The following is a 26,273-nucleotide window of genomic DNA, read 5'->3' on the forward strand; positions in this document are numbered from 1 at the left end:
AGTGTTACTTTATGTATATGGTTAATGAGTTAAGTTTAATTAGTTAATTTTCTTGACAGTTGATGGCGCGACATATCATGTCTAATTTATTTTCTAAACAAAACTTTGAGAAATAAATAATTTACTTTTTTCTTATTCTTCTTTAGTTATCTCACTGATTGTAAGAGTTATTTCCAGTGCTGTTTCATTTCCTCTAGTTCTACGGCGTCCCTTTGTCTGGAACGGGTCTTCCTCAATCTCGGTCCATCCGCTTGGGCCGTATATACTCTACCGCTTTCGGCTGTATTACTCCATTCTGTCCGCTAGGAAGCTGTCTGGCTCTTTGTTTTGCTGCGAGTTGTACCGTAATATCTGACCAACAGATATTTTTCTGCATCTACTCTGTTTAAACACTTGCCTTGCTGAATCGCTAGCAGGCTAGTACCGTTGTATCCAGTGTTTTTCTATAGTCTATGGTTCCATCCCAACTTGGTCTCCAAGCCTGGACCATACCTCTACACCGGCAGACTATCGTGACAAGTTGCGCGTCAATAACGATCGTGCGGTTACGGTGTTGAAAATAGGAATGTTGTGTCTTTTCGGAGAGGTGCTGGCTCGCTGTCTGGTTTGGTAAGTAGCCTTTCGTTCATCGTCTCTCCATTCAGTATTTCACATTTTACGTCTCCACTGAGGTACGGGACACGCTAGCTAATTAGCTTTCAAGCTATGGATAGTTATGGGTCCATTTAAGGGTATAGTTGTAGTTTTTTTAAGTCCAGCGAGATCGTGTATCTAATGAGCTTGCTAGCTAGTGTGATATGAAAAGTGTGACAAGATAAAGGCTTTGATAGCTAGCTAAGGGAATCATGGGGGGTTGTGATAGGAGCTGGGTGTTTTCATGATGGAATGTTGGGAAAAGACGAGGCCTCCACCCCTGCGTCCCGTGCTTTTTTCCACGGAGGTGTACGTGGGGTTGCAACACAAAGCCGTTGCCCGTTTGGAATATGCAACGTACAGGCTGTCACATCCGTTCTGAAAGAAATGGCCATTCCAATAGTTCTTAAAAATAAAGATTTGCTTTGGTATGAAGGAAGCGCAGCAAGCTAGTTAATACTACTTTATGCATATCGCCAACTAGCTAGCTAGCTAGTTAGCTATGTTTCCTGCTAACTATTAAGCCGAGTATCGATGCGAACGTTATTCCCTGGCTGTGCATTTACTAACGTTACGAGCAAAACTGTGCAAATCCCACGACTAATTCCAATTTTCTTTTTCATTAGCCTGCTTGCACAAGTTTATGTGGTTTAGGTCGTTATAGTTTTGAACCTAGGCAGCCGGGTTGTAAATGTGGACTAAGTATGATTTAATTAGCAAATGTTAATTTAACGGCAGTCCCATCTGAAATTATTTATCAGTTGACTTTGCTAAATTCCTTTTAAAACACGACAACAGTAGCATATCAGTTTCTTGCAGAACGCAGGCGCTCCCGTGAGAATAGCTGGACTGGGGTTTTAATCGTAGTATCCACCGTTAAATATGCCACCATCTGATTCTGAACGGTGCTGACCGGTCCACACAAACATTTTCACTGTGCAACAAAGACAGTGTCAACGACACTACGGCACATTCATCAGGTCTAACAAACGACGCTCCTCGTCAAACATTTTTTTAATGCAATACAATTAATAAACAACGTGTAATTATTTTATTTCTATTAGTAAAAAGTTTCACTTTGGCATAGTCTGACAGCTGCCTAATTGTATAGCAAAACAATGCGCATTTAATATGTTTTGAGATGGAGACCACGCTTTTGGAAGATAAGCTTGGCTACCTAATGTCATTTTCTCCAAACCGTAAATTTAAAATACAAGATTCCATTTGTCGGGAATAGTTCCGTCTAGCCAGAAAGCTTCAGGCTGTTTTTTCTGCCTGTGTGATTTATCTAGTAATTTTTCAGAACGGAAGATGGCTTTTGACCAGGTTCTGCGAAATGAATTATCCTTCAGTGTAGTATGACCCCAGAACGTGATCTTGTACCGTTAATAAGGTCCATAACTTGAGGTTGCTGCCAGAGCGTGGCAGAGAGATGGTGTGTTATTATTAGTAGATGGGGAAATAAAGAAATGATGACAACGTTATATTGAAGTCATGCCCGTTAAAAAGGGTCAGCCTACATTTAAACTGGCAGGTTCATCATGGTTATTTGCAGCTCGATCTTTTTTTTTCGAGGTAGTGTCCTCTGCTTTCGGAAGAACGCCATTTCTGTGGCATTTTTTCATACATAAATTCAGTCTGTGGTGCATCAGCCGTATTTTGACCATTTGGAGGAAGTAGGACTTCAGTCCCAACAACAAGCAGTCAGTGCACATAAACGTGGCTGTTCGGAAACCGACACTACATGTGTTTCTCATCATTTTCCTAAAAATGGTTTGAGCCTCACTTTGACTGTGGCCCCAAAGCGAATCTGATCCAACCACAAACACTTTGTCCTTGCAGCTTGAAGTATTTGGCCCTAAATATTGGAATGTGTTCTTTTGTGCATTTTTTTTCACGTTGAGCTGAGACTTGGTATTTAAAAAAAAAACTATTTCTTATGATTCGAATGATCCATCACAAAACAATCTTGTGAAACTCTGAAAGCTCTGTCTCTTCATTGAGGAAATCTCTTTCCTCCTTTTGTTTGGCTGGGAGAGATGGATTGTCCCTGGGAGGTTGCTCAGTTCGCTGGAAGGGGCCCAGATTCTCCGGGAAGCGCTGCCCCGTCGAGCTGGAGCGGACCTCGGCCGGCGGGCTGGGGCCAGCCTCGGGCGGATTTCGGAAGGGCTGATCCGTAATCCGCGTGCCCAGGGCCTCCTGGCGAGAGATCAGCGTGTGGAGAGGTGTTCTGTGGAGGCCTCCACACCTGGCCCCAGTCTGGAATTAAATCTGTAGGCCTTGGATTCGCCCCCCCCCCCCCCCCCCCCCCCCTTGTGGAACACCTGAAACTCATTAACCCAGATTGTTTACATGTGTTGCGTGATACGGCAGTGTAGCATATGTTGCGTTGGGGCGGCAGTGTAGCATAACGGGTATGGAACTGGGCTTGTAACCTAATGATCACAGGTTCGATTCCCGGGCAGGACACTGCGTTGAGTACCCTTAAGTACCCTTGAGCAAGGTACTTTACCTGCATTGTTTCCATATATGAGAAAGTTGTGTAAGTCACTCTGGATAAGAGCGTCTGCTAAATGCTTTTAATGCAATGCAGTGACACCTGAGCTCGTGCTGTAGCCTCTGAAGTCTGCGCCCCTCGTTATCATTTACGGTTGCCAGTGATCGGAGAGCGTGGCTTCGTGCCGAATCCTAAGCTGTGGGCTCGTGTGGAGAAGATCGGATCTGTTGGGAACTTGCCGAGCGCCAGTACCAACAACCGTCGATTTGTTTGTTTTCTGTCCGTTTAGAGTGGTTCACACGTACTGTAAACCGAATAAACAGAAGGTGGTCTCCTTTCACCACATCGCTTACTGGTTGGTCGCCTCCTTTCTCTGTTGAGGTATCACGTACCAATCAATAGCTGTCAAATCTGAGCTCTTCAAGTTTTCGTCTTTTTTTTTTCTAGACAAAATCTAGAAGTCTAGAGGGGTGGAAAATCTCGGTTGAGAGGTGTTTTGACATCAACGGACGAGGTTAGCTCACTCAGCCTTAATTTAGCTCAGGTTTCCCCCAGGTATAGCCTGGCTATGTCCAAGCCGACTAGAAAACGTTCACATTTCAATCAAATCCTGCCGGTTTTTCGCCGAATGTGGAGATGGCATGCCTCATCGTCATTCCTGGTGAAGAGGAGCAGCAGCTGCACGCAGCTTCAGAAACTTCTGGTGCAGACTGACGGAATGTTCCGGACCCAAATGAGCAAAGGCTCTCGTAGAGCCAGCCGTAAAATCAGTAGCACCTTGAATCACTTTGGGGCTAAAAACCATCAGGTCCTGCCTTGAGAAGCTCAGTTTTTTAAAGTTTTCTTGTTTTTTCGCCCCCCCCCCCCCTTCTTTCTGATTTAACATAATAGAGCGATTCTAGAAACCAAACCAACAATCTCCGTCTTTTTAGCAAATTCTCTCTTGACGTCATGCAAGGAAACATAGCACAGATGACAAGGGGAGCTGCGTCCAATCAGATGCCTGGAATCTGCCTGCCCCGGCTGCACAGGAAGCGCAATGCCTCAGGGACGTGGCTGCACAGCTCAGCTGATGTTTTAAAAGAAGAGACTGATCTTCTGTTCAAAGACAGAGAAGAAGGGTAACCTGACTCCATGCAGCCGAGATGGCCCGCGTGCTAATCTGCACCATCTTAGGTTGATGGAGGTCCTTACAGTGATTGTCAGTGTATTGGTTTGGATATCCATCCAAGACAGCTGCCACTTGAGAAATCAAAGGACTCTTTAGGAGCGTAGTTGGGTCAGGCACAGTTTACAAAATATGCAAAAAGAAGTTGTCAATACATATTACTGTAGCGTTCCAAATGTTTGAACATTCTGGGTTATTTGAGAACACTGAGGGTTCTTTTAGTTTTTTCTTCTTTTTTTTTTTTTTTTTAAATGGTGAGGGATTAAGGGATTCCCTTGGAAACAGTGACTCATTTTCAGCCAGGAAAATTATCCGTATTGATTGGTTAATTATTTCATGCATTTCTGAGCATAAATATTTGATCAGTATTGAAGGCTGTTCTGTGAAGCTCACGGCCCGCACCCTGTGTCCGTTTGAAAGGGTTCGTACCAGTGAGCACTTCTGAAGGGTGTCTGTCTGGGCAGCTGTCAATCACAGCGCGAGTGCATGGGAGCAATGCAAGGTGGGCGGGGCTTGGCAGCTGTCAATCACAGCGTGAGTGCATGGGAGCAATGTGTGGTGGGTGGGGCTTGGCAGCTGTCAATCACAGCGCGAGTGCATGGGAGCAATGTGTGGTGGGCGGGGCTTGGCAGCTGTCAATCACAGCGTGAGTGCATGGGAGCAATGTGTGGTGGGCGGGGCTGGGGTTGAGGAAAGGGCTGGTTGCGGCAAACCATCTATTCCAGCAAAAGCCAAGTCCTGTGCCAGCAGTGGTACATCACCATTCATTTTGAGTTCAGCAGCAAATGGAGTGCATTCCAGCTGAAATGTGTAGCGTATCACAGAGGTCAAAAAGTTCACTGTCTTGAGTTTTTAAAATACAATGTTTTTTGATTGCCCCAGACAGCTTTAGTGTGCACTGAAGAATGTCTTATGTACTCTTGCAAGTGTCCAGTGGCCTGTAGGCTTTTCTACTGGGGTGTCGCTGTCGGTCCAGGCGTGCTCCTGGGTGGGGGGGGGGGGGGTACAGGCCCTGATCTCTGTACAGCTTTGAGACTAAGCCCTTTGTAAAACCAGATTTACATACGATACGATACGGTAATACTTTATTGTCTGATTACTCAGGAATTTGTCTTCCGTTGTCATGGCAACAGTTCAATATACCTGATGCCGTCTCCGACGTGGTTCCAAACTGTGCACCGCCCCGGAAGTAGTAGTTATGAAATGATATAGACATATAAACATATAAAATCTAATTGAATTGTTTGCTGTTTAAAGCAAGAAAATACCCTTCGAGCAACTCCAGGCAGCTCGTTCAGTGACGTCATGTTTCCAGAGACTGTGCAAAGTGAACACGTTCGTTTCATGGTGCTTAATCGCAATCATGAACAAAGATCCGGTACTTCTGCTCTTCTTCGTCTGTGAGCAACGCAAGCTCTTCAGTCAAGGCTTAGGACGAACAAGGCGTGGTTTGGGTGCAGTCAACCTGGTCAAGGGGTCAATACTGTTCTTGCATGTCTAATTTTAGCCAAGGTACATACAAATCGCAGTTGTTGTCCACCTAATAGGAAAAGCTGCAGAAAGTGAAGTAAGCCTTTAAATTGAGTTTATTTTCAGAATCGTGCTATCCCCAAGGGCCTCAGCATGAAAAAAAAACTAAAACCAAAACATCTGTAGTTACGTTGTGTAATAATGTTTCACTTTGTACTTTAGCCATTATGTTGCAGCATCGCATTGTAATGCAAGAGTTGTATAATGGAAGTATATTGATTTGTTCCAGCCGTAGAGGTGCAGTTCTTCTAAGCTTAACCCCCAGTAGTGGTCAGGGTTTTTGGGGAGCAGAGTGGGCCTAATCCTCAAGGGGCATTGGTGCTGGATCACGATGGTAAGGATGTGGGAGGTCTGTTTGTGTGCCCCCCCCCCGTCTCCCCCCCCCCCCCCGGCCTTTGATTACAGCTGCTTGTGCCAGACAGCTGGTGCCACTCCCCTCCTCTTTTAAAGCTCCCATTTGCATGTGGCTTAGCGACCCTGCTGCCTGGCCCTCCCAAAGCATGATGGGAAAAAGACAGACTGCCCCGGTGGCTCCCATCTGGTAGGCTGGCTCCTCCTCCAGTGGCTGGCAGTCATGTGATCCCCCCTCTGGGAATCATGCTGCTTTTATTATTGGGATTTTTCTTGGGTGGGGGTGGGGTGGGGGGGGCATTGACTCTATGGATGCACCTGTCCCCTGGTGTTCTCCTGTACTTGAGTGTGTGAGTGTGTTTGTGTGTGTGTGTGTGTCACTGCTATCTAAATTAAAATGCTTCTGGATGGCTTATATCGCTCTTTGAATCTGGATGTTTTGGGTCCAATTCACTGAGCCGACACCGTCAGCCAATCCACACACTGCGTAGGTCTACACAGTCCCTGCGCAGAGTCCATCCAGCACAAGCACTTTACTAATGGTGCACTTGCTGCTAGCTTCTGCCTTCCTTTTCCCAGAGAAGCAGCTGTGCATCATTGATTCTGTCGCACTTTGATGATGTCATTAGATGATGTCATTGATTTCCCTAGGCTGTCCCCAGATCAGTTGTATGTGAAATGCAGGGTATGGAGATGGCCCTTTGCTGTGGCTCTGGGCTTTGCTGTGTTCCCTGGGCCTGAGTGTACTGTTTCTCCCCAACCCTGCACCTGAGGAGCCTCAGGTCCAGCAGGCTTTCATTGGTACCCAGCACTTAGTGAATTAAAGCAGTTTAATACACAGTTATATCACCTGACCTGCATTCATGGGTTCTCATTGGATGCAACAAAGGGAAAAAACAAAAACTAGCTGACCCTGTGGCTCTCCGGGGGCAGGGTTAGGGACCCCCTGCCGTTGGCAAAGATCTCTTCACTTCATCTTCTTCCTGACTCTAGCCATCATCTTCTTCGCTGAAACCCCAGTGTTCCTGACGAGCCTTCCTGTTCTCCATCTACGACTTCAAACCCATTTACCAATCGCAACAGCAGCTCCACCCCTGCTCAACACCTCCTGGTAGTTTGTGAATCAGGCTAACAAAATAGTTTCTAAGCTATTTTTAATTACTGTTTTTTAAATTATCTTTTTGTACTTGGTAGCTCAACGTACTAATGCAGTTTGTTTCATTGAAGTGAATGTCCCTCCTTTCTTTGCTCTTTTTGCTCCTTTTGAATAAGACGACGGTGTTATTCAGAGGACTGTGGCGTGAGTTTAAGCGCTCTTGCCTAATCAGCCTCGCGCCAGCGGCTGTCCCGGGAGGAGAGGGCTGAAAACGAGCTCTGAGACCAAGTGGAATTTTCCACCGCTCGTGCCCCCAAACCGCCAGCGAGGCTGGGGGGCCTCAACTGGGGGAGGGGGGGGATTCGTTCATTTTGTTTTGGAAAGTCCGGATGTTAGAGCAAGCTGGCTTTTCCGTTTTTTTCCGAAACGTTTGAGATCTGAGAATGTGCCCTGCGTGTGTGTGTGTGTGGTTGTACACATGTGCATCATGTGCGTGAGCAGGAGTGTGTGTGTGTGTGTTTGTCGGTGTGTGTGTCATCCCTTGGGAACTGAAGAACAAATGTTCTGCTCTGTTCCCAGTTTTTTGGAACACACGAAACAGATCACCCCCCCCCCCCCCCCACCCCATCCCCGCCGCTGTTATAATCATCACGGGCCCAGCAGTGTGCTGGAGAACATGTGGCTGGCAAGCAGAGTGGAGGTTTCTGGGAACCGGGAAGGGGGCGGAGCCTCCAGTAAACTGGCCCTCTCCTCCCCGCCCACGCAGCTGTGAGCCGCCCCTTCCTCGATTGGGCCCCTTTGATGTTTTTTTTTTCTCCTGTGAAACATCAAAGGGACGTGTTCCTCCGGCCTGCGCGCGAGGCCTCCTGGGTGAGGAGGCCAGACCTCCGTGACTGGAATAGCGAAAGCCGTGCGGCGCCCGGAAACTGATCTGGGATCAGCTTACCTTGCCCTGTCCCTGACCCCAGTGGTTGAGCGTAAAAAGATGGATTCTGATCCAGAGCCGTTGTTGGGAGGGGATGGGATTTAGGCTGTTCAGTGTTCACCGCAAAAATTCTGTAAAGCATCTGCTCTGTGATTCTGTTTCCATACGTACTCTTTGAGCACACAGAACGGCCCCCTCCACTCTTATTATGTTGCCACGATACCAAAAATTAGGCTTGGGTACCGATACCAGGTTTGGTATGACGATACTCAAAGCCAGAACGACACCACGGCCAAAAGGAAAACACAGTAGGGGAGAACCGGCTGGATTGTAACAGTTTTAGCTTCTTAATCAATTATTCAATGGTAATGCGTCCAAAAGCTGTGAAATTTCACTGTAAACAGTATACAATCATCTGCTACAATAAGTCACGTTAAGTTTGAGGTGATCACAAATGGTTCATGTTCAGGAGGAGAGGAACCAAGAGACTTATTTTAGAGAGAGAAGAGGAGAAGAACTAAGAGACTAATTATAGAGATATAAGGGGAGAAGAACCAAGAGACTCATTATAGAGAGTGGAGAGGAGAAGAACCAAGAGACTTGTTGTAGAGAGAGAAGAGGAGAGGAACCAAGCCCGTGCGATGAGGGAGACCTTTACAGTGGTTATCGGGGGTATGTTGTCTTGAAACTGTGCGTCCCCTGCGCTACCTGGAAGGGGTGATTATCAAAGTAGGAAGCAAAGCAGTAGAGGGCTGTGCCGGAGGTCCCCCGGGGTGTCTGGGAAGGAGACGGCAGGAGACGGCGGTAAACTGTGTAGCATGCTGCGGAGAGGAGAGGTGGAGGAGGGTCGGAGCGGAGCGGAGCTGAGAGAGAAAGGAGTTGCTTGCAGAGGATCACGCTGCTACAGGAAGACATTCAGTGCTGCCGCCGGAGCGGAAGCGAGGTCAGGAAGTCATTCAAGGAAGGAGAGCGTGAAATGGCAGTAGGTTTTGGAGATAAAGGGAAGAAGAGAGAGGTAGGATGGTAGTTTTTGGTGACGGGTTAAGTGGATTTGCTAATCATGGTGGGGGGGGGGGGGTCACTTGAGCTTTTTTGAAGACCTTGGGGACCCAGGATGAGGATGAGCTTCCCAGGGAGAAGATGAATGGGAGGATATCGGGAGAGACGGGAGGAGGGGTGTGGGGATGGGGTCCGAGGGGCAGCCAGCAGGATGATGAGAGAGAAGGAACTGAGAGGGATCGGCATCTGTTAGAGGACAGAATGCAGAGCGGGAGAAAAACTGTATATATATATATCAGTTGCAAAGCCAACTGGGAGCCAGGCCTAATCGCCCAATCAGTGCCCGACCTCACTAATGCTCTTCTGACGGAAACAAATCCCTGCAGCAATGCTCCAACATGTAGCATAAAGCCTTCCCAGAAGAGTGGAGGTTGTTATAGCAGCAACGGGTGGATAGCAACAAACTCCGTATTAATGCCTATAATTTTAGATGAGATGTTGGATATCAGGTGTCCACATACTTTTGGTCATGTAGTCTGTTATATATATATGTACATATGTACACACCCTGTAAATAGCTCTCTGGAGTGCCAAAACAATAAAAATTTTAATATTCTGTGAATGCGGAAGTATGTGTGGATGTGTGTTTTTGCTTGCAAGCTGTGCGCGCCAGACTCCGCGGGCGTAGTGCAGGATCACACCGCCTCTTTTTGGATCGGCGTTAGCTTCTTTTTTTTGTTTGTTTTATTTTTCACCGCTTGGACGTGAGGGCGTCGTGTTTAGCGGGCCGCGGCGGGAAGCGCGCGGGGGAGGGCCCTGGCAGCGAGAAGCCGCCTGTTTGCGCTTGTTTGCCGACAGCTCACCGCCCCGTCTGCTGCTGTCCCCCGCTCCAGCAGCGCGGGCTCACGCTTCAGGCTTCAGGCCCGTGGCAGCGCCGCGCCGCTAGGCTAGGCTAGCCGTTGGCTTAGCCTAGCGGTGGCTTCCCGTGCGCGTTCTCTCCTCCTCTGTTATGAAATTCCGGTCCAAGGGGAGAGTCGGTCACTGGGTGAGATTTGTCACATACATGGTTGTGTTAAATTACGTTCATTTGGTTGGCGTTTTTGTCCAAAGCGACGCACAGTAAGTCATAATAATTCAAAAGCGCAGTAAAATGCTTAGTGGCAACCTCCATAGACTGAAGAAGGCATAATAAAAGCAAGAGGACAAAGAGACTAAACTAGAGAAGCTGCAATGCAATTCAAACACTGGGACATATGCGTTCGTTTATGCATTATTGTGTAACTGGGGATTGGCTACAGTTGAAAGTGTGCACTTCAGTCTGTTGATTACGGTCTCTCACGCTCTATGAATAATGTGCCGTGTCATTGGTTCCTACCAGCGCCACGTGCATAAATCCCGCCCCCTCTGGGCTCTTTTGCCGTCTCAGTTCTTGTGGGATGCACATGTTGGAATTTCCCAGCCCGGCCTGTATCCGGTCCGGAAGGGCCATGCCAACAGGAAGGAGAGGGAAATGCTGAGGAATTCTCCGCTTGTTTCCGTCCAGATGCAGGGAGATATAAATGGACTAATGGCATTTGGAAAATAAAGAAATTCAGATCCCTGACAGTGGCTGTAAGCCCAGTGAGATCTGTGTGTGTGTGCGCGCTGAGACAGAGGTCACCAGGGACTTGGTAACTATGGGGAGATACATCTCATCAGAAATGGAGAGCCTTTTTCCCACCAGCTAAACTCCCATCTTCACTGTGGGGGGGGGGGGGGTAGGACTTATCTGTGGGGGCTACTGGGTCGCTCTCTTGCTAAGACTCTCAGGTCCTCAGGTGTGGGTGCACCTAGGGGTCTACTGTCCCGTCTAAAGAATGCCGGTTGCGGCCTGCAGTACTGCGAGATGGCGCGGGGCCGGCGTTAGCCACACCCAAGGAGGGCGAGTTTAGTTTTTCCCCACCCTCCCTGGAGTCTCCTCCGCTCCAGCTGTCACCTGCGTTCTGTCTTCAGGTGCTAGGTTCATCGCTCATCAGCAGTCTTGTTTTGTGAAATGTCCCCCAGATGTCTGGTGAAAATATGGAATATAAACAATTATTTTGAGTATTTGCATAAAATTGACCCAGGCTGAAGTTCCCTGTGTTTGACCCAGGCTGAAGGCCCCTGTATTTGACCCAGGCTGAAGGTCCCTGTGTTTGACCCAGGCTGAAGGTCCCTGTGTTTGACCCAGGCTGAAGGTCCCTGTGTTTGACCCAGGCTGAAGGTCCCTGTGTTTGACCCAGGCTGAAGGTCTCTGTGTCTGACCCAGGCTGAAGGTCTCTGTGTTTGAAGCTGAAGGTCCCTGTGTTTGACCCAGGCTGAAGGTCTCTGTGTCTGACCCAGGCTGAAGGTCTCTGTGTCTGACCCAGGCTGAAGGTCGTTGTTTGACCCAGGCTGAAGGTCCCTGTGTTTGACCCCAGTTGAAGGTCTCTGTGTTTGACCCAGGCTGAAGGTCTCTGTGTTTGACCCAGGCTGAAGGTCGTTGTGTTTAACCCAGGCTGAAGGTCTCTGTGTTTGACCCAGGCTGAAGGTCGTTGTGTTTGACCCAGGTTGAAGGTCGTTGTGTTTGACCCAGGTGTACGGTCTCTGTGTTTGAGGCTGAAGTTCTCTCTTTGTGCACACTGGATAAGAAAATGTGTCACTGGAACAATTTCTGTAGCCTTAGGCTGCGCAGAGTTCTGAATGCATCCATTTACTCACATCCATTTACTCACATCCATTTGCTCTTGCAGTGGTTCTGTTTAGCGATTTTCCTCCACGGCCAAACAGAATTTGAACAGCTGCACTGCTGCTCATTGTGATGCGGCGTGACACGCTGATCTGGAAACATGTATGCAGATAATGCCCTTGTCTGGATCTGTTAGTATGCAGCGCCTGCAGGCCTTGCAAAACCCATGCAAATGGAGAGGGATTCAGAAAGGGCTAGAGGCACACAATCGGGGGTGCTTTTGAACCCCACAAACGCAGAAAATCAAAAACCTTACTTTAAAAAGGTAGTTGAGAAAATACTCGCAAAAATTTTTACCTTCCTGCGTGCTGGATATTGGTTGGAATTAGGGGTGGGGCAGTTTGCTCGTGTAAACAGCTCAGCGTCTCAAACCGGAGGGTCTACCAGTGATGGTAAATGGTAAATGGACTGCATTTATATAGCGCTATTATCCAAAGCGCTTTACAATTGATGCCTCTCATTCGCCAGAGCAGTTAGGGGTTAGATGTCTTGCTCAAGGACACTTCGACATGCCCAGGGCGGGGTTTGAACCGGCAACCCTCCGACTGCCAGACAATCGGTCTTACCTCCTGAGCTATGTCGCCCCCCAGTGATGCCTGACTTCATGGCTGAGTCGCGAGCCATCCTAAGGAGCGCTGTGATGTCACTGACACCCAGATGCTCCAGGCTTCTCAGGCCTGTGCTCTAACCTTGAGGCTAGCCTGCACACGTTCCTCATTGATAGTTTACCTCGATGGTTCGGTGCCTGACATGGCATCTGCTCCTCCCGGAGGCAAGACTAGTCCAACCCTCTCTGAAAGGGGCCGCATGGCCTGTCCTTGCACCCCCGGTATTCCCAGGGACTGGTTTTTGGGTCCCTGGCAGTTTTCGGGGTCCCTCGAGCGGTCTTGTACACCACAGAGAGCTCGGACCCCCTCGGTGAGGCGGGTCCCAGGGCCGAGGCAGGTGTGGCACCGTGTGGGGAAACGGGCCGGAAATGCTTCTGCTTTCGCTGCCAAAGCAGCGCATTCAAATATCCAGCCACATCCCTCCGGTGTGGCCCCGGCTCCGCACACACTCACCGAACGCCTGGACGCAGCGCTGGGCTCCGCCCCGTCCTCAGGGTAATTTGCGTTGCAGGTCGCCCGGACGACGGGCCGATGCGCCCCTAGCAGAGGCTCGGGCTGCAAGGGACACGCCGGAGGTTCTGGCTCACCTGCTGAAGTGTGGGGGCCTGACCTTGGATGAGCAGAAGAGTCAGCCCTCCTCCTCAGGACCAGTAATTTACCGGCGGTTGGTCTTTAATTTGAGTTCCGTGCGGTGCTCTTGTAGGACGGAGTGTAGCACAGTGGGTAAGGAACTGGGCTTGTAACCGAAAGGTCGTAGGTTCGATTCCCGGGTAAGGACACTGCCGTTGTACCCTTGAGCAAGGTACTTAACCTGCATTGCTTCAGTATATATCCAGCTGTTTAAATGGATACAATGTAAAATGCTATGTAAAAAATTGTGTAAGTCGCTCTGGATAAGAGCGTCTGCTAAATGCCTGTAATGTAATGTAATGTAATGCTCTCTGACACAGGAGAGAAGAGTTTATTTCAGTTCACTTCTTTGATGTGAGTGTGTGTGTGTGTGTGTGTGTGTGAGAGAGACTATATGGATGCCTGTGTTTTTGACAGAATGTGTGGTTCTTTGATCTGTGTGTGCGCCTGCATATTCCTGTAATGATATGATGATGGTCTGTCTGTACTGTCAGTAAAATGCTCTGTGGAAGCTTTTTATGATGCCTTACTCAATTATGTATGACATGCACACGTCTTCCTCTCAGTACATCACGGTTTAAATTATGTTGGGTTTGGGTTGGTTTTCTTCCTGTTTCTGTTGTTTTGCTCTCTCTCTTTGCTGGTGATTGATGGGGCGGGTGATGGGGTGCTCGGCAGGGCGAGGGACGGGGTCTTAGTTTGGGCAGGGTCATGCGCGGGGCGAGGGGTGTGGTCATGGGTAGGACGTGGGATGGGGTCGTGGGCAGGGTAAAGGGTGAGGTCGTGGGCTGGACTAGGGTCAGGGACTTGGACAGGATGAGGGGCGGGGCCTGGGGTGGGGCAGAGTCTTGGGCAGGGCAAGCAGTTGGATCGTGGGAGGGTAAGGTGTGGAGTCGTGGACAGGACCAGAGATGGGGACATGGGGTCTGGGGTGGGGCAGGGTCTGGGGCAGGGCAAGGGGTGAGGTCTGATGTGGGGCAGGGTCTGGGTCGGGCAAGGGGTGAGGTCTAATGTGGGCAGGGTCTGGGGCAAGGCAAGGGGTGAGGTCTATTGTGGGGCAGGGTCTGGGGCAGGGCAAGGGGTGAGGTCTAATGTGGGGCAGGGTCTGGGTCGGGGCAAGGGGTGAGGTCTAATGTGGGGCAGGGTCTGGGTCGGGGCAAGGGGTGAGGTCTAATGTGGGGCAGGGTCTGGGGCGGGGCAAGGGGTGAGGTCTGATGTGGGGCAGGGTCTGGGGCAGGGCAAGGGGTGGAGTGGCTGGTATCATCTCATCAAACCAGGCACCACACCTGCAGCTTCTTGGCTCATCATTGACTTGGTCCTCTGCCAGCTTACAGGCTGGACATGATGTTTGTGATTATCCACTTCGTCTTTCTCTGGCTGTCTTTCTGCATCTCCCTTTCTATCTGTCATCCTATCCTATCCCCTGCCTCCCCTTACTATCTATCTCTCGTTCTCTCTCTCTCTCTTTTGGACATGCTGTTCTGAGTCTTAGGGCTGGCGTTTCGCCCCGCGGAGGTGCAGGGCGTGAGCCCCGCGTTCTGAATGCGTGTTCTCTGGAACCTGTGTGCGGTCGCGCGTGCGTTTTAAAAAAATGGGTCAAATCCGATCACGTGACGCGTGCTTTATTTTCCCCCCCGGCGAAGCAGCCCTCCTTGTCAGAAAATTGACCCTCTTTCTTTTTTTTTAAAGAACAGGATGAATCGCATGACCGGTAGGTTTAAATTAACATCCACACACGCACACTCCCTCTAGGTGGCCCATTCAGCTCATTTCACTATTTATTTGACAGGTCAGGATGATTTCTCCACCGCGTGTTTACACACACACACACACACACACACACACACACACACACAGTGTAGGGACCGTCTGAACAGTGCTATGGATTAGACCTTGTAAGACCCGGGTGGGGGTGTTGTGAGGAAACTGCAGTGCTGGTACAGTAATCTGATATTAATGGGGGGGGGGGGGGCAGTAGCTGAACACTAAGCTCCGAGGGGGGGGTTGGGTGGAGAGGTGTGAGTGGGGGGTGGGGGTGCTGGTTGGTTTCAGTGTTACGAGGAGCCCAAACTAACCTTGCTCTGTGTGTGAGGTCATTCGACCCCCCCCTATACGGGATCGTGTCTAGAAGGCGCTACCGACTTCTGTTGGTTCTGCTCTCGTGAGCCGTGAGAATTTCGGCATAGTTTCCCTCGCCTGTGCTAGCAGTTTGTCTCCAGTGCACGAGTGCCGTACCAAAACTTGTTCAATTAAATAACTCACCTTGTAAACTTGTGTGTCAAACAGCCTGCAAGTGATTTTGTAGCTTTGATAGGTTTATCTTTATATCAGAAGGCAGCAATTACATGGTTGGAGCAACTGCATTTGTACAGAATGGCATAATGTGGTAAAATTGTAGACTATATATAAATATACATACATATATATAATATGTGTGTGTGGGTTGGTCGGTATGTATGTATGTATGTCTGCGTTGAGAAGGATTTTTAGACAAACACTAGCTTAGCTGGCTGGCTAAAAAGCCAGGCGAAGGTGAGTAGCTAGCATTAGCTTCCGAGCATTCTGTGTAATTTTTGACTGGCATGTTATCTTCCCTGTCAGTCTTACAGACATGAGCAGATGGCTGATTGATATCTATTTTGAATAATCACATGGCTAACTAAAAGAGATATCCAAAAATAGTGATATGGATAGCTGCTCTATATCTAAATTACTTTTGCGGTGCAATGAGATCCTGTCTAGACGCGACCCCTCCTAGGCCATGTGGAATATCTGAGATGCCTTTTGTGACATCACAAACGTGTGAGAGTGGTGTCCTCCTGGGAGTCGTAGGCCGAGTTCGGTGCCCTTCTGAGGGGCCTCATCGCTGAGGGATTTGTTCCTAAAGTCTCTATGGTCCCGATCACACCTGTCACGTGTCGCGCCACGTTAGCGCTGACTGTAGCCCGCTGCACTATGGGACGCTGTGTCATCCGTAGTGTTGCTCTGGGCATGAGGCTTTGGCCTGACTGGGTCTCTTCCAGCCTTGTGTTTCCCAGCTTGCTTCTGTGTGTCAGCACCGTTCTTTTTCACTTTCTCTCCTCTTCCGGAGGAGGAAATTTGTACAATTAACACGCCCACGCTGAAGTGGTACTGTGGGGAGTGATTTGTTTTTTTTTGTTTTTTTGGGCGCTTTTGAACTAATTGCCCTAACGTTACAGGATATTTCTGTCGCCATTTCTTAAGCCATGTTATTGCTGTGGAGTGAGCAATAATTTCTGTTTTTTTCCCCCCCATCCTGTCTCTGGTGCCGGCACGCCAGGAAGTTCACCAGGAAGTTGCAACGGAGTTCTAGCCATCCTGAGCTTTAAATGATGGCATTCATTGGATAGGATTTTCAGGGGATCTCTCCCTCATCGGCGCCTGGTTACCGAGAGCACAGGACGGGCTCGAGGGGGCGTCCCAGCAAACGTTTCGGGAGCAGTGCTTTAGGGTGTGAGGCACCTTTGAGGAACCACATTCTGAACTGAGCGTCATAGTTAAAGAACGCAGTCTGAAGGGAGAGGACATGCTGTACCTGTTAGCATCGTCCCCCACATCGACAGAACCTTCTACAAGTCTGCCTTCATGCTCACATATATAGACGGCATGTAGCGTCGGCTCTGCTAAAAGCATTTCATTGTACATTACATTTCAGGCGTTTGGCTTCTATCCAGAGGGGCTTACACAACTTTGTACATAGCATTGACATCCATTTACACAGCTGGATATATACTGGAGCAATGCAGGTTAAGTACCTTGCTCGAGGGTACAATGGCAGTGTCCTACCCGGGAATCGAACCGTTGACCTTTATGTTACGAGACCAGTTTCATACCCATTATACTACACTGCCGCCCCACCAGCTGTCACTGCTCCAATCCTTGGAGGGCCAGTGCCTAAGCTGGTTTTCGCTCCAACAAATTGTTTTGGCTTTTTACTAAACAGCTGTATACACAGTCATACAGTCAGATAAAATAAAACGCCAGGCTCTTTGTGCAGTTATTGATGTTGACACAATATCCTGAAATACACCAGGCACCCCAATCTAGACCGTACCTGCATGTGCAGTCCATTTCATAAAACAGTATGTTAGCATTCTGTATTTGTACGTAAATTGAAATGGTATATCTTGCAGAACTAGTAGTTTGCTGCTCAGTAAGAGGGCACAGTGCTAGCATAGAGGGAATGGTGGCGTTTTGTAAGGTAGAATTATACAGTGCTAGTGTTCTAGGACCGGTGGTGCTATCATAGTGGGAACGGTAATGCTAGGATAGGGCTAATGGCAGTGTTAGCATACCGGGCATCGTAATGCTAGGATAGGGTTAATGGCAGTGCTAGCGTAGCAGGCATCATGATGCTAGGATTGGGTTAATGGCAGTGCTAGCGTAGCAGGCATCATGATGCTAGGATAGGGCTAACGGCAGTGCTAGCGTAGCAGGAATCGTAATTCTAGGATAGGGTTAATGGCAGTGTTAGCATAGCAGGCATCATGATGCTAGGATAGGGTTAATGGCAGTGTTAGCATAGCGGGAATGTCAGTGCTAGGGTTGGGTTAAATGCCAGTGTTAGCATAGCGAGAGTGATGTAAGGTAGAGGGGGCAGTGCCCGTGGTCGTGTCTGGGGTGATTGAGGGTCATTAGACCGTCGTCACCATGCTTGACCCTGCGGTCACAGTCAGTCTGACCCGGGTCTGACCCTGGGTTTGAGGGCATGTTTGAGTCCGCGGGGCCCCTGGGCGGAGGATGGCGATGCGTGGGAGTGACTCGTGGATACCCTGTGGTGACGGGGCGTATGCCAGCCCCCCGTCAGGGTGAGGGGTGTAGATTATGGCGCGGTTTGGGGAGGAGGTAAATGGGCGGTGTCTATATCCGTGTGCTTCAGAGAGGTGGGGGGGGCGAGGTTTTGTTGGGGGTGGTTTGGTCTGGGGTGGGGAGGGCCATGGTTTGTTCTGGGGTTGTGGGGGGTGGGGTGTATGTGGTTTGTACTGAGGTAGGGTGAGGGGGCATGGTTTGTTCTGGGGTTGGGGGGGGGGGGGGTGTATGTGGTTTGTACTGAGGTAGGGTGAGGGGGCATGGTTTGTTCTGGGGTTGGGGGGGGTGGGGTGTATGTGGTTTGTACTGAGGTAGGGTGAGGGGGCATGGTTTGTTCTGGGAAGAGGGGGGGGGAGGGTCATTGTGCATATAATACAGTGAGGCAGAGGGAGAGCTAATGCATGAGTTAATCCTTTTTGGGAAATGACATCACTGCCTGCGCTGAGTGTGAGTGGTGCGCTGCTGTTAACGCTCCCCCTGGGCTCAGCACCACTTCCACAGAGCAGCTTTACTTCTGAGGAGCCGCCTGTGATGTAATGCTGCGCATGCAGTGGGCGGGGCTTCGCAGGGGATACAGACCGATTGTTTCGTCGATGGCGTCGAGGTGTGCCTGCATACGTATCTCTCTCTCTTCCTCTCTCCCTCCCTCCCTCTCTCTCCCTCCCTCCATCTCTCTCTCTCTCTCTGTCTGTCTCTCAGCCTTGCCTGACCTGCGCATTCTTTGAATTCCGTTTTCCTTTTTTTCTGGTATAAGTGGGAACCAGAACCCCAGAAATCCTGGGGAATCTTTGAAGCGCACACACACACACACACACACCACAAACAAACACATACCGCACGGCACAAACCACTGCGCAGACACTGCAGAGCGGGGCGTGTCTCCTGCGCGACGAAGGCGTGTCTTTCTGCGCGGATGCTTGAGTGGGACAGGCGGGGGGGCTCTGATGATAAAGCACGGTTTTTTCGGGACTTGGGAGTCTGAGAAGAGTGAGAGCCTTGGCTTATCAGCGTGGTTTCAGGACTGGTTTCTCACATAAAAAACATAAAGAGGAAGTTTCACAACACCCTCACACTCGTGATCCAGGCACTGTCCCAGCGTGGACAAACACACACACACACACACACACACACAATCCAATGGAAATGCCCACTGGTGCTGTGAGTGGTGGGGAATACTGTAACGCTATGTTTCCCTGAAGAAAGGCAATGAGAAACATATATATATATTGTGGTGTATATTGTGCGATACACTGCATGGAGAAAAGTATGCGGACACCTGACATCCAATATCTCATCCAATATCTCCAAAATTATGGGCATTAATATGGATTTAGTCCACCCTTTGCTTTTATAGCAACCTCTAATTTTCAGGGAAGGCTTTATACTAGATGTTGGAGCATTGCTGCAGGGATTTGCATCCATACAGCCAGAAGAGCATTGGTGACATTGGGCACCGATTGGGCGATGGCTTGCAGTTGGCTTTCCATTTGATCCCAGAGGTGTTGGATGGGGTTGAGGTCAGGGCTCTGCGCAGGCCAGTCAAATTCTTCCACACCATTCTCGACAAAACCATTTTTATATGGACTTCGCTATGTGCCCGGGGGCATTGTCATGCTGAAACAAGAAAGGAGAAACAAGAAAAAAACTGTTGGGGAAGCACAGAATCGTCTAGAATTTCATTGTATGCTGTAGCACTCAGATTTGCCTTCACTGGAACTAAGAGGCTTAGCCCAAACCATGGAAAACAGCCCCAGACCAGATCTTGGTGTCCAGATACTTTTGTTTATGTTGTATATGAATTGTCCTTTTCATTTTAGTGAAGTGTATACTGTCACCCCTGCCCATGCTGATTGTTGCCTCTTACAAGCTGGACCACAGTGGAAATTGTAAATGGACTGTAAATGGACTGCATTTATATAGCGCTTTTATCCAAAGCGCTTTACAATTGATGCCTCTCATTCGCCAGAGCAGTTAGAGGTTAGGGGTTAGGTGTCTTGCTCAAGGACACTTCGACATGCCCAGGGCAGGGTTTGAACCGGCAACCCTCCGACTGCCAGACAATCGGTCTTACCTCCTGAGTTATATCGCCCCCTAAATTAATCAGGATGACTTTATTGTGTCTAGTTTCCTCCATAGTCTTGCTGTGTGTATATATGGCCTGAAGGCTAGCAGCCCCTCTCAGTCTGGTGTTCGTGTTTGGACCTGCAGGTGCTGAAGATGGCGGCCCAGGCCTGAGTCTCGCGCAGGTGCGACCGGCACCGGGGCTCCAGACGCCGCGCGGCGTCGGATGCGGGAGAGGGACGGGGACGGACGCAGCCCGCCATGCGACCGTGATCCTGACCTCCAATGGACTGACCAGGGCGGGCGTCGCCCAGAGAGGGAAGGATCAGAGCAGAGAGAGAGAGAGAGAGAGAGAGAGAAGGAGAGAGAGAGGGGACCACAGCCTGACCGGCGTCTCCCACGCGGCGTTGGCAGCGAGGAGGAGGGGCGTGGCCGGCCGCGCGGACGCTCCGCGGAGGATGACCAGCCTGTTCCGGCGCAGCAGCAGCAGCGGCGGGGGCTCCAGGGGCGGGCCCTCGCCCGGCCCCGCCCCTAGCCCCGCCCCCGGCCCAGGCCCCGCCCCCGGCCCCACCCCCACCCCTGCAGGCGGCGATGGCGGCGGCGGCGGGGGCGAGCTGAACAACAGCCGGCCGGCCCGGCAGGTGCGGCGCCTGGAGTTCAACCAGGCCATGGACGACTTCAAGACCATGTTCCCCGGCATGGACTACGAGGTCATCGAGTGCGTGCTGCGCTCCAACAGCGGCGCGGTGGACGCCACCATCGACCAGCTGCTGCAGATGAGCGTGGAGGGCCAGGGCTCCGACGACAGCTCCGACTCCGACGACAGCATCCCGCCGGAGGTCCGTCCCCCGGGGGCGGGGCTAGGGGCGGGGGCTGGGGGCGGGATTTAGCCTGGGTGGAGGAAAGCTGTATCATGCAGACCTGGGTCAAATATGTATTTATTTTGTATTCAAATACTCTTCTGTGCTCTGTTGATCTTGCCTGGTGTAATTGAGCCTGCCAATATGACCAGAACATAGGGTTTGCGCTTTTTGAGAGCATTTCATTGGTCCCAATACACCAGACAAGATCAGTCAAGTGTGGAAGTAAATATGTACTTTACCCAGGTCTGGTATCATGCCAACGGGTTTTTTTTTTATTCCAATGTTTCATATGCCATAGATTTTTCAAACAAACCAAGATAGTTCTGTGCATTCAGCACTTGTTCCTAGCGGGATCTAGGTCAGTGATGGAAGTTTCCGGCACTCTGTTACTGTATGAATACTCATTACGTTACATTCATTTAGCCACTGCACTTGTCCACGGAGACTTACAGTTTTACTATGCGTGAGACGGCGTGCAGTACTACTGGTCCAGACCTCCTCCTGAACATTCATAAGATGTATTGAACCATTATGTATACTAATAGACTAATCAGTGATTCACGCGGTTCATTAAGCTTCACTGGTAGGGAGGCTCTGGGTGTTAAGATTGTTCCACGGAGGAAAGGGGGGAAAGCGTATTCTGAAGAGGTGCTTTAGCATTAATGTGTTTCCAGCGCGTTCTTTCATTATTCCGAGCAGCGCTCTCCAGGATCCAGGAGACTCGTTTGACCTCTGACCTCTGACCCCATAACCCTTCCTGCAGATCCTGGAGCGGACGCTGGAACCGGACAGCTCTGACGAGGAGCCTCCGCCCGTCTACTCCCCGCCCACCTACGACATGCACATCTACGACAGGAAGTACCTGGAGGCTCCGCCCACTCCACCTCCCCGGTAAGACGGAAAGAGGCGGGGTTTCTGAGCTGTGACAAATGCGGGAGGCAGTGTGGGTTTTTTTTTTTTTTTTTAAAGCTTAAATAGAAATGCATTTGTTGAGTGCTGCGTTGCAGTCACTGGGTTTTTTTTTAGCCAGTCAGCTTTGTGTTGACAAACATTGTAGATCAAGTGGTATTATGGAGATTAAGATCAAAGGGCAGGGGAAACCCTTTAATGATGTCGAGCTTTCCGCTCTGTCAGTGTGTAAGGAAAAAAAGAGGGCGTGTGGAGAAGGTTCTGTCCTGTTTACGTGATCTCTCCAGGCCCCACCTGGTGGTGGTTTGTGGAACTGCAGGTCAGGTTTCCATAATAATGGCCCCTCTTGAGTGGCTTGTCTTGTGTATCTGTGTGTGTGTTTGGGTTCATGGGAGGGAATACGGATAATTGCTACTGCATATGACGGTTGCAGAACTGTAATAAACCTGCATGTAATGCAGCAGGCGCCACTGCCCCTCTGGTGAAATTACCGCTAATTGCAGTTTGATCTCGTTTGGACTCGACGCGCAGTGCTCTCATTCGCGCCCGCGCCTGCGCAGAGAGAGGGATTGACTTGAGGGACAGGAAGGGGGCTTGAGGGACAGGAAGTGACGCGAGGTCTGGCGGGCGTCGAGCGGGACGCTGGTTTTGCTCATTGGCGTGACAGCCGTTTCCGCCGCCGTTCGTCCGGTGCAGGTTCGAGGCCCAGCCCCCGCCGGGACACCGGCAGGTCAGCAGCTACCGGAACTGGAACCCGCCGTTGCTGGGCAACCTGCCGGACGACTTCCTGAGAATTCTGCCCCAGCAACTGGACAGCATACAGGTAACCTGGACAATTTTTGGGCTGGTTAATGGTTTACTGGGCTGGTTAGTGGTTTATTGGGCTGGTTAGTGGTTTATTGGGCTGGTTAGTGGTTCATTAGGCTGGTTAGTGGTTTATATTGGGCTGGTTAGTGGTTTACTGGGTTAGTTAGTGGTTCATTAGGCTGGTTAGTGGCTTAATAGGCTGGTTAGTGGTTTATTGGGCTGGTTAGTGGCTTATTGGGCAGATTAGTAGTTTATTGGGCTGGTTAGTGGTTTATTGGGCGGGTTAGTGGTTTCTTGGGCTGGTTAGTGGTTTATTTGGCGGGTTAATGGTTTCTTGGGCTAGTTAGTGGTTTCTTGAGCTGGTTAATGGTTTATTGGGCTAGTTAATGGTTTATTGGGCAGGTTAATGGTTTCTTGGGCTGGTTAGTGGTTTATTGGGCTGGTTAATGGTTTCTTGGGCTGGTTAGTGGTTTATTGGGCTGGTTAGTGGTTTATATTGGGCTGGTTAGTGGTTTATTGGGCGGGTTAATGGTTTCTTGGGCTGGTTAGTGGTTTCTTGAGCTGGTTAATGGTTTATTGGGCTGGTTGAAAGTCCTTTCATTGGTCATTACTCATCCTCCTCTCGTGCTATGTCCCACCTCAGACGTCCCAGACCAGTGTCTCCCAGCCTTCCTCCTCCTCCTCTTCCTCGCTGTCCTCTGTGCCCCAGAGGGTGGGGTCTGAGGGCGGGGCTGGGTCTGTGGGCGGGGCTACGGAGCAGGAGAGGAAGCTGAAGCAGTACCTGGAGGACGAGCGAATCGCCCTCTTCCTGCAGAACGAGGAGTTTATGAGAGAACTGCAGCGCAACAGAGAGTTCCTCACCGCCCTGGAGAGAGGTACACACACACGCGCACACACACACAAACACACGCACGCACACACACACACACGCACACACACACACACACACACACAAACACACAATAAAACACACACACCACCACACCACACCACACACACACACACACAACACACCACACACACAACACCACACACACACAAACACACAAAAACACACACACACACACACGCACACACACTCAAACACACAGATAAACACACACACATGCACGCACACTCTCTCACACACACACAAACACTCTCTCACACACACGCACACACAAACACCCACACACAAATAAACTAACAAACAAACACACGCAAACACACTCACATACTCACTCACGTACACACACATACTCACTCACACACACACACACACACACACACACACACACACACTCAGCACACTGTGCACTCTTGAAGCACTCACACGTGCACCAACCCGAAACGCATGCAGACACATACACGGAGCCCCGCCCACACAGACGCACACCTGCATGCACATTCTCCTGCACATACACGCATTTCACCCTTATAGGTGCACACGCTCAGAGCTGAGGGGAAAGGCTCCCTGTGCCCTGGCGTCCCGGTGGCCCCGCCCACCCTGATGATGCGTCCCTGGTTCTGGTGCGCTCTGATTGGACGCGGGCCCCCGCTGCTTCCTGTAACATCCCCTCCTCTCTGCGTTTCAGATCGGCTGAAATACGAGTCAAAGAAATCCCGGTCCAACCATTCATCCGCTAGCACGGAGAGCTCCACAGCAGGTAGCTATCGTTACCGTGCCCTCACAACCCCAGTACTGTAGTGTGATGTGTGTTGTGAGTGTGTGTGTGATGTGTGAGTGTGTGGGGTGTGTGTGTGGTGTGTGGTGTGTGAGAGTGTGTGAGTGGTGTGTGTGAGAGTGTGTGAGTGTGTGGTGTGTGTGTGTGGTGTGTGTGTTGTGGTGTGTAGTGTGTGAGTGTGAGTGTGTGGAGTGTGTGAGTGTGGGGTGTCTGAGTGTGGTGACTTGTGTGTGAGTGTGTGAGTGTGTATGTGTGTGTGTGTGTGTGTGTGTGTGTGTGTTTCTCAGTGCTATAAATCTGCCTCCAATGCACTGAGCCTTTTCAGCAGCTGTGCTCCACAAAGCCAGATCATTGTTCTGAACAGTGTGTACTCTGCCACACGCTGATCCCTTCTGTATGCGCAGTACTCTCAGCGTTCAGCAGAGGGCAGCGTGTGTCACTCTGTGGCAGTCAACTGGTTGGCAGTGTGCTGATTCCCCTGTCTCCAGGTCCCATGTGCTGTATGAAAGTAATGAGGCATAGCCTGTCATCTTCTCCCTGTGTGAATGTTCAAAGTGCTTGTGTGTATTATTAAAAACACACCCTGTTCAGAACTTATGAGGACCTGGCACCTGGGTTTATCTGAAAGGTTTGAGGTCGCTTTGTGTGTGTGTGAGTGTGTGTGTGTGTGAGAGAGAGAGAGTGCGTGTGTATATATGTGTGTGTGTTGATCACATGCTCTGTGTGTTGCAGGGGAGCAGTGTATTGCGGGCTCATTGTGTATATATGTGTGTGTGTGTGTATATATGTGTGTGTGTTGATCACATGCTCTGTGTGTTGCAGGGGAGCAGTGTATCGCGGGCTCATTGGAAGCTGGCACTGCTGTCTCAGATGACGCCCTGTTCAGAGACAAACTCAAGCACATGGGCAAATGTAAGACTCCCTTTCCTCCAGCGATCTGAGCGCCTTCCTCTCTCCGGGCCGAACGTCTTCTACATCTCACCTTTCAGAAATGACACTCTGGCCATTGAAAACGAATGGCCTGGAGTCATTGTTGTAGAGGCAGTGAAATACATTCAGAACATGATAAACATTTCTTTCAATGAATGCCTTCATCAGTCCACACTGTATTCAGTTCTATGTCCACAGTATGAGAAGCTGTCCAGAAGCTTTTAAAATAGAACAAAGAGGGACGATGTTAAAATGAACGAACAAAGGGAGATCCTTACGCAGTACACGTATGTGTTCTTTCCACGCTCTGCGTTCACGCGACTGCTTTGGCAATTAGCTCTTTGAGAGGAATCAATATCACATTTGTGAAAATGTCCCATCGGATGAATTATTTAGCTCGACGTCAGCAGCGTATGGATTGCTTGCCTGGGCCAATCCCTGTGCATGTTTATTATTGGAAAATTCAGGAGAAGATCAAAGCTGAAAGCTTATGAGTGTTCCTGTTTTTGACGTGTGTATTGCGCACTTCTTGTAATTAGGGCGTTGTCTTTGACTCTGACGTGGTGCTACCTGCTGTTGGGTGTCGCCGGTCGCGTCTTCCCGCGATGTCGTCCGGTCGCCATGCCGACAGTCCTCTCCCCCTCTCTCCTCCGCAGCCACCAGGAAGAAGCTGTTCGAGATCGCCAGGGGGTTCTCGGAGAAGACGAAGAGGAGGAAGACGAAGAGGAGAACGCTCCTGAGGCACCAGTCGTATCCTTCTGTTTGCGCGCCGACCTCTTCCCAGAGGGCCGTTTGTTATTCTGAAATGTGTGTTGGGGTCGCTTTTCCCCCCTCTTGAACCCGTGTTGCTGTATTTCTTTCACTTGGCTGTCACTGTTTCCGGTCAGAGAGAGGTCAGGGTTAATTATGGCTCTGAATGAGTGGTTTTGTATATGTGACCTTCCGGTGACCTTGGTCATCCACCAGCCTGTGTGAAATGAGTCGGCTCTAGGCCTCCGCTTAACCTTTACTCTGCATTACGTCATC

At 50.0% G+C, this 26,273-nt stretch overlaps 1 protein-coding gene across 20 annotated transcripts in view; it reads left to right on the forward strand.

Annotated features, from left to right (window-relative positions):
- Nucleotides 1–202: 202 nt before the first annotated feature.
- Nucleotides 203–26,273, forward strand: part of LOC135235603 (CUE domain-containing protein 1-like) — a 34,256-nt gene continuing 8,185 nt past the window's right edge. For 19 of the 20 annotated variants that reach the window (XM_064301228.1, XM_064301230.1, XM_064301240.1 and 16 more), the window contains exons 1-8: nt 204–609; nt 20,222–20,913; nt 21,701–21,828; nt 22,543–22,669; nt 23,297–23,528; nt 24,228–24,299; nt 25,140–25,229; nt 25,904–25,997. In XM_064301228.1, coding sequence (XP_064157298.1) covers nt 20,533–20,913; nt 21,701–21,828; nt 22,543–22,669; nt 23,297–23,528; nt 24,228–24,299; nt 25,140–25,229; nt 25,904–25,997 — 1,124 coding nt within the window. In that variant the 5' untranslated portion in view covers nt 204–609; nt 20,222–20,532. Of the gene's footprint in view, nt 610–20,221; nt 20,914–21,700; nt 21,829–22,542; nt 22,670–23,296; nt 23,529–24,227; nt 24,300–25,139; nt 25,230–25,903; nt 25,998–26,273 lie in introns of all 20 variants that reach the window. The other variant, XM_064301227.1, reaches the window with a different exon arrangement.

This window comes from Anguilla rostrata, chromosome 12 (assembly GCF_018555375.3).
Source record: "Anguilla rostrata isolate EN2019 chromosome 12, ASM1855537v3, whole genome shotgun sequence".
Taxonomy (NCBI): Eukaryota; Metazoa; Chordata; class Actinopteri; order Anguilliformes; family Anguillidae; genus Anguilla; species Anguilla rostrata.